General features: G+C 47.5%; 1 protein-coding gene across 2 annotated transcripts; it reads right to left on the bottom strand.

Annotated features, from left to right (window-relative positions):
* Positions 1-692: 692 nt before the first annotated feature.
* LOC134947421 (beta-1,4-galactosyltransferase galt-1-like) lies at positions 693-7,278 on the bottom strand. 2 transcript variants are annotated; one of them, XM_063935517.1, is made up of 2 exons: positions 7,073-7,278; positions 693-2,256 (listed from the first exon to the last, which is right to left on the bottom strand). In XM_063935517.1, the coding sequence occupies exon 2, from the start codon at positions 2,234-2,236 to the stop codon at positions 944-946; it is 1,293 nt and encodes a 430-aa protein (XP_063791587.1). In that variant the 5' UTR covers positions 2,237-2,256; positions 7,073-7,278; the 3' UTR covers positions 693-943. The 2 variants fall into 2 exon arrangements, with proteins under 2 accessions (XP_063791587.1, XP_063791586.1); XM_063935516.1 differs by having other exon boundaries at positions 694-2,256; positions 7,043-7,278.
* Positions 7,279-7,814: the final 536 nt, after the last annotated feature.

Raw genomic sequence — 7,814 nt, 5'->3', positions numbered from 1 at the left:
AAAAAAAGGACTTGTACACTACACAGGCTATTTTGAGAGATCAACTTTTTGTTTTTAAGGTTACAAATAATTAAAAAAAAATTATTTGATGTAAATGTACTGTCATTGTGTACTTGTAATAAATTTTCAACATTTTCAAATACAACAACAACCCAGCTCTATTTATGTCCGACTTTGTAGAGCTGTTTTGTATGAGATCCATTACATTGGCCGAGTTGTACGTTTAACATGGCAAAAACATCTGGATCCAACTTTTTCCTGGCCACTCTACTTTAGAGCATAAAGTGGCCGAGTTTTCATGTAATACATTGGTCGACTTTGCAAAATGTCTGACTTTTTCCGTAAATGATGCTCATTTCTGCAAACTTGGCCGCCATTACATCCCGGCAGTAGCGGATCTTGCCACGGGCAAGCAGGACTTTTGTCCGGGGCGCCGCCATCCGGAGGGCGCCGCACCATGGCAAGATCCGCCACTGCTGTGCCCTCCACTGCCCGCTGTGTCCCCCGGCTTCTGCGGCTGTGGTCCCCTCTGAAGGGAACTAGACACGTAGCGTCTAGTTTCCCTTCGCGGAGAGGACCTTTGCTGGGCGGTGCGCGATGATGTCATTGCGCACCGCACAGGAAAAGGTCCTCTCCGCGAAGGGAACTAGATGCTACGCGTCTAGTTTCCCTTCGTGGAGAGGACTTTTTGCTGTGCGGTGCGCGATGACGTCATCGCGCACCGCTCAGCATTTAAGCGGTGCTTCTACTGTACAGGGAGCGTAACTGACCATGCCCCCTGTATTAAGCCACACCCCCATTCCTTGCCCGGGGCGCCGAGGGCCCTCGAACCGGCCCTGCATCCCGGCCACAGTATCTATAACTTATTTATCTAGTTATAGATACTGTGGCTGGGATCTGTAGATGTGGAAAGAATAATCTGACATTAATGACCCTCGGGTTCTTATGACTGTAGATCTACTTGACTCAGGACCATGTTAACATTTGTAATCAATGAAGCATTGTATCTCCAAAGAGTTTTATCTTCTATTAAAGATGTCTTAGGTAAATTGTTCTGGTGGGGGTCTCTGCAATGGTAAAGCAGGGCTGTCTCCACTGAGACTCTTTTAGAACCCCCAATAGATTTTAGAACATTGTGCACAGATGTTTGATAAACCTTCCTAGGATCCACAATCATTTTCCGGGGATTGAAATGGCCCGGTCTTTCTGGCTCACGGTGAACGTGCTGAAGTATATTGAATCCCGGCAAACTCTTCCAAGATGAAGTGTTGGAGAAGTTTCCGTCAGTGGCCACGGTCCGAGGGAAAATGCGATTTTCAAAGATAAAAACCCCAACGTCTGGGTTCTGTTGCTGGAGACTTTCCATCAGGCTGTCCCACGTCCGGTGTTTGATTGGCAGAATTATTTCATCCATATCATTAAGCAGCACATACATACTCCTGTACATGTTCCGATAGATACAGTCATTGAGTGTTGCCATTTGGCCATAATACCCAATATCTTTGGCCTCCATGGAATGGTGCCATCTTCGTGCCACGGTCAAGTATTGTTCGATTGGCCATGGTATCAGTTCTACAAAGCCTTCTGCTACATAGTATTGCAAAAGTTTTTCCACCTGTGTGCTGCAGTTATTAAGGTAGATGGTGACCCGCTGGGCCCCCAATATCCGGTACATCTCCATGGTCTGTATGAACTGTAAGACGTTACTGTAATTCCCATACATGGTGGAAATGCAGACTGTGAAGTTGGCGGACCTGTCCTGATTTTGTATTCGGAACAAGGGTAATTGCATCATGTTTCCTGTAGGAGACGTATGGACAGATAGGTACTTGGCATGGCAGTCTGGTGGTTCCATACAGACCAGGTTCGTTGTACCATAGGGAAAGCCGAACCGGTCACCGAGTATATCTATTTGAGCCCGGGAAACCTCCACAGATTTGTTTACGGTGCAGCAAAACCAGCAGTATAGCTCCTTTACCTCTTTATGGTGAATAATGCTGAGGATACGGACTGCGCGTTTCTGTATTCGAGTGTCGATATATGGAGCTATGATAAATGTCCGGTTGTCTCGCAGTGGGGTAATGGTATCAGCGGTCAGTCTACGATCACAGCAGATACACGGAGGTCTCCAGCGATTCAACGCAGGGTTGAGATGGTTAGTAAAAAATCCCAGGAGAAAGGCGCCAGTCAGTAAGACATACATATATGTCAGGTTCCTCATTGAGGCACTGACCATTGTATCAGGAAATGGAGCAACTAGGGGTGAAAAACAAGAAGACACATGAGAAGACAAAGTGATAAATGGATAAAACTCGCTGATTCCACACCTATTTTATGCTCAGCCACTGGGTGGCGCCACATACTAGTGTAACTAGATAGAGCAGGGCTGACTTGTCAGCAAGCTTTATGCACATTGGTGGTCATTCCGAGTTGTTCGCTCGGTAAATTTTTTTTTAATCGCAGCGATTTTTCGCTTAGTGCGCATGCGCAATGTCCGCAGTGCGACTGCACCAAGTAAATTTGCTATGCAGTTAGGAATTTTACTCACGGCTTTTCATCGTTCTGGTGATCGTAGTGTGATTGACAGGAAGTGGGTGTTACTGGGCGGAAACAGGCCGTTTTATGGGCGTGCGCGGAAAAACGCTACCGTTTCTGGGAAAAATGCGGGAGTGGCTGGAGAAACGGGGGAGTGTCTGGGCGAACGCTGGGTGTGTTTGGGACGTCAAACCAGGAACGACAAGCACTGAACTGATCGCAGATGCCGAGTAAGTCTGGAGCTACTCAGAAACTGCTAAGAGAGGTCTAATCGCAATATTGCGAATACGTCGTTCGCAATTTTAAGAAGCTAAGATTCACTCCCAGTAGGCGGCTTAGCGTGAGTAAATCTGCTAAAAGCAGCTTGCGTGCGAACAACTCGGAATGAGGGCCCTTGCACAGGACTCAGTTATAGTAGCATTGCTGTAATGTTTTGTCTAGTTACAGATCTTTTCCATCGTTTTCTGCTGCTCAGACTCTAAATTATTTGTGAGAGTGAGCGAAAATGGGCCCTCATTCCGAGTTGTTCGCTCGCTAGCTGCTTTTAGCAGCATTGCGCACGCTAGGCCGCCGCCCTCTGGGAGTGTTTCTTAGCTTAGCAGAATAGCAAATGAAAGATTAGCAGAAGTGCTAATAAATATTTTCTTGCAGTTTCTGAGTAGCTCCAGACCTACTCCTAGATTGCGATCAGCTCGGTCCGTTCAGTTCCTGGTTTGACGTCACAAACACGCCCTGCGTTCGGCCAGCCACTCCCCCGTTTCACCAGACACTCCCGCGTTTTTCACCGACACGCCTGCGTGTTTTAGCACACTCCCGGAAATGCTCAGTTACCTCCCAGAAACGCCCCTTTCCTGTCAATCACTCAGTCTGCAGTGCAACTGTAAAGCACCGCAAGATCCACAGCAACTCTACTAAGTTTTTTGTTAAATAACTAAGCGCATGCGCAATTAGCAACAAATCGCAGCATAGCGAAAATCGGCCACTCGGAATGACCACCATAGACCCGTATTACTTAAATGTGTCACTATTGTGTAGCTGAATGTTACTGTTGCATTGGAAACTGCATTTCTAGGTGCATTTTGCCAGTCAAAAGAGCATTTGGATCCTGGATAAAGTGTCCCATTGACAGGACTGTAACTATGCGTGTGCCCCTGATGCGTGGCACAAGTATTGCAGCGCCCTGTAGCCTTGTTAGCAGGTCACAGATTGGTAGCCGGGTGCTGCTGCTGGTGTCCTGCGCTGTAGCTCTCGGTCATTGGCGTGTTACCCCACTGAGGCGCTGGGCTACTGCATCATGAAGCTCCTGAGTGGTGGCTCTGCCGCTGTGCAGCTGAGTATATTCGGGTTCCCACTCTGTTAGGCTTCGGGCTCTCCCTACAAGGTAATGTGAGGAGAGAGAGACAATTTCCCTTTCTCTCTACCTGGCGCAGTGTGTCTAAGTAGCTCTACCAGGCACAGCAAAGTCTGCGACCACTTACATCACATGGGGGCAAGCACAGGCCACGGCCACTCAACATGGGTGGGTCCGCCCCACAATGCAATTCAATTGCAGTGAATAGAGGTAGACCTCTGCCTACGCAGCATGGCTGCATATGCAGGTGGTCCAGCGCCATGTTTCCACTCTCAGGAAACGCAGGCATAGTCATCGGACCATCACAAAGGGGCCATGGCATGTGTATATACATGGGGACAGTGGGGAGGTAAGCATACATGCCCACTATACCGCTGTGCCCATGTATAATGCTCACACATGTATATACTGCTGCACCTGTGTAGAATGCCCACATGTATATACTGCTGCACCTGTGTAGAATGCCCACATGTATATACTGCTGCACCTGTGTAGAATGCCCACATGTATATACTGCTGCACCTGTGTAGAATGCCCACATGTATATACTGCTGCACCTGTGTAGAATGCCCACATGTATATACTGCTGCACCTGTGTAGAATGCCCACATGTATATACTGCTGCACCTGTGTAGAATGCCCACATGTATATACTGCTGCACCTGTGTAGAATGCCCACATGTATATACTGCTGCACCTGTGTAGAATGCCCACATGTATATACTGCTGCACCTGTGTAGAATGCCCACATGTATATACTGCTGCACCTGTGTAGAATGCCCACATGTATATGCTGCTGCACCTGTGTAGAATGCCCACATGTATATGCTGCTGCACCTGTGTAGAATGCCCACATGTATATGCTGCTGCACCTGTGTATAATGCCCACATGTATATACTGCTGCACCTGTGTATAATGCCTATATGTATATACTGCTGCACCTGTATATACTGCTGCACCTGTGTATAATGCCTACATGTATATACTGCTGCACCTGTGTAGAATGCCCACATGTATATACTGCTGCACCTGTGTAGAATGCCCACATGTATATACTGCTGCACCTGTGTAGAATGCCCACATGTATATACTGCTGCACCTGTGTAGAATGCCCACATGTATATACTGCTGCACCTGTGTAGAATGCCCACATGTATATACTGCTGCACCTGTGTAGAATGCCCACATGTATATACTGCTGCACCTGTGTAGAATGCCCACATGTATATACTGCTGCACCTGTGTAGAATGCCCACATGTATATGCTGCTGCACCTGTGTAGAATGCCCACATGTATATGCTGCTGCACCTGTGTAGAATGCCCACATGTATATGCTGCTGCACCTGTGTATAATGCCCACATGTATATGCTGCTGCACCTGTGTAGAATGCCCACATGTATATGCTGCTGCACCTGTGTATAATGCCCACATGTATATACTGCTGCACCTGTGTATAATGCCTATATGTATATACTGCTGCACCTGTATATACTGCTGCACCTGTGTATAATGCCTACATGTATATACTGCTGCACCTGTGTAGAATGCCCACATGTATATGCTGCTGCACCTGTGTAGAATGCCTAAATGTATATACTGTTGCACCTGTGTATAATGCCTATATGTATATACTGCTGCACCTGTATATACTGCTGCACCTGTGTATAATGCCTACATGTATATACTGCTGCACCTGTGTATAATGCCACATGTATATACTGCTGCACCTGTGTATAATGCCTACATGTATATATTGCTGCACCTGTGTATAATGCCTACATGTATATACTGCTGCACCCGTGTGTAGTGCTCACACGTATATACCACTGTGCCCGTGTATAATGTCCACACGTATATACAGCTGCACCTGTGTATAAAGCCCACATGTATATACTGCTGCACCTGTGTATAACGCCCACATGTATATACTGCTGCACCTGTGTATAACGCCCACACGTATATACTGCTGCACCTGTGTATAACGCCCACATGTATATACTGCTGCACCTGTGTATAACGCCCACATGTATATACCGCTGCACCTGTGTATAATGCCCATATGTATATACTGCTGTACCTATGTATAATGCCCACATGTATATACCACTGCACCATGGAGAGTGGGGAGCATACTTGCCTACCTGACCCTCTCCATGAGGGAGAAAATGCTCTGTTCCTGGACTTTCCTGGTAATGTATGATTGCCATCACCTGTGGTGAAACATCTTTCTTATCAATTAACTAGCTCACCACAGGTGATGGCAATCATACATTACCAGGAAAGTCCAGGAACAGAGCATTTTCTCCCTCATGGAGAGGGTCAGGTAGGCAAGTATGGTGGGGAGGTGTACAGACATGGGGACAGGTGTATAAATGGAGAGAGTGGGGAGGTGTACAGACACGGGGACAGGTGTATACATGGAGAGAGTGGGTATATATATATAGACATGGGGACAGATGTATGTCTGAGAGTGGGTATATATACAGACATGGGGACAGATGTATATATACACAGACATGGGGACAGGTGTATACATGGAGAGAGTGGGGAGGTGTACAGACATGGGGACAGGTGTATACATGGAGAGAGTGGGTATATATACAGACATGGGGACAGATGTATACGTGGAGAGAGTGGGTATATATACAGACTTGGGGACAGGTGTATACGTGGAGAGAGTGGGGAGGTGTACAGACATGGGGACAGGTGTATACGTGGGGAGGTGTACAGACATGGAGAGAGTGGGTATATATACAGCATACTTGCCTACCTGACCCTCTCCTGGTAATGTATGATTGCCAGCACCTGTGGTGAGCTGGGTAATTGATAAGAAAGGTGTTTCACCACAGGTGATGGCAATCATACATTACCAGGAAAGTCCAGGAACAGAGCATTTTCTCCCTCATGGAGAGGGGCAGGTAGACAAGTATGATATACAGACATGGGGGCAGGTGTATACATGGAGAGAGTGGGTATATATACAGACATGGGTACAGGTGTATACATGGAGAGAGTGGGTATATATGCAGACATGGGGGCAGATGACAAACATTGTGTCTGACTCGAAATCAGGCCCAAAACTTTCTACACTTCTCTCCTATGGCTATGCCTATCTTGGAAGCATAATATAGAAGTACTTAAAATATAAAATACCTGTCGCTGGTCACCCTAAATTCTGCTCACCCAGCTGTAAAGTCCCCGTCTCTTCTACTGGTATCTCAGCTGCTGCTATTCCTCAGGAAGGATTCACGTCCACAGCCAGGCAGAGAGCAATAATCCCAGGGAGCCAATCACAGCGCAGACCTGTAGCAGAAATCCCCAAATCTCAGAGGAGGCTGAGACTGACACACTCTCTCGTGTGTTCAAATGTACTAAGAGGGGCGGGACTCAGAGAAGTCATTCAAACTCTTCTCCATCCCATGAAGGCAGGGTGTCAGGTGTGGGTGTGGAAGGGTTTTTTTATTTTGTAATTAGAACATAAGGGGTATATTTACTAAAGCTCTATTTAGACTGATCTCAGAGCGATTACAAATTGATCTGGTTCAATATTGTCCTTCCAGGGCTAAAATATTCATATTTACTAACATTTAAAAATGAATATTAAAATCTAGGTGATTCATCGCGCCCTACGGGCGCTCTTCACACCGTCGTTAGGGGCTACGCCCCGTTAACCGGGTGTAGCGGGGGGAGAGGTGGGTATGGGGGTGGAGTGGGGGGGTGTCACGGGTTGGGGAGGGTGCGGTTTGCCGGTGTGGTGCATTTGGGGGGTGGGGGGGGGGTTTGAGGGCGCCACAGTTGCAGAAGCAGGTGCTACAAGTAGGGGAGGGGTGGGGGTGCGGGAGCAGGGGTGCTGTGCGTAGGAGAGGGGCGGGGGTGCTATGGGTGGGGGGTTTGGAGCAGGGGTGATGTGGGTGTGGGAGGGCTG

Source organism: Pseudophryne corroboree, chromosome 8 (genome assembly GCF_028390025.1).
Source record: "Pseudophryne corroboree isolate aPseCor3 chromosome 8, aPseCor3.hap2, whole genome shotgun sequence".
In the NCBI taxonomy this organism is placed as follows: Eukaryota; Metazoa; Chordata; class Amphibia; order Anura; family Myobatrachidae; genus Pseudophryne; species Pseudophryne corroboree.
The sequence above is the reverse complement of the archived record's forward strand: the minus strand, read 5'-3'. Positions and strand labels throughout refer to the sequence as shown.

What these genes read in the sequence shown, in the direction of transcription:
- LOC134947421 (XM_063935517.1), bottom strand. Translation starts at nt 2,236, where the DNA reads ATGGTCAGTGCCTCAATGAGGAACCTGACATATATGTATGTCTTACTG.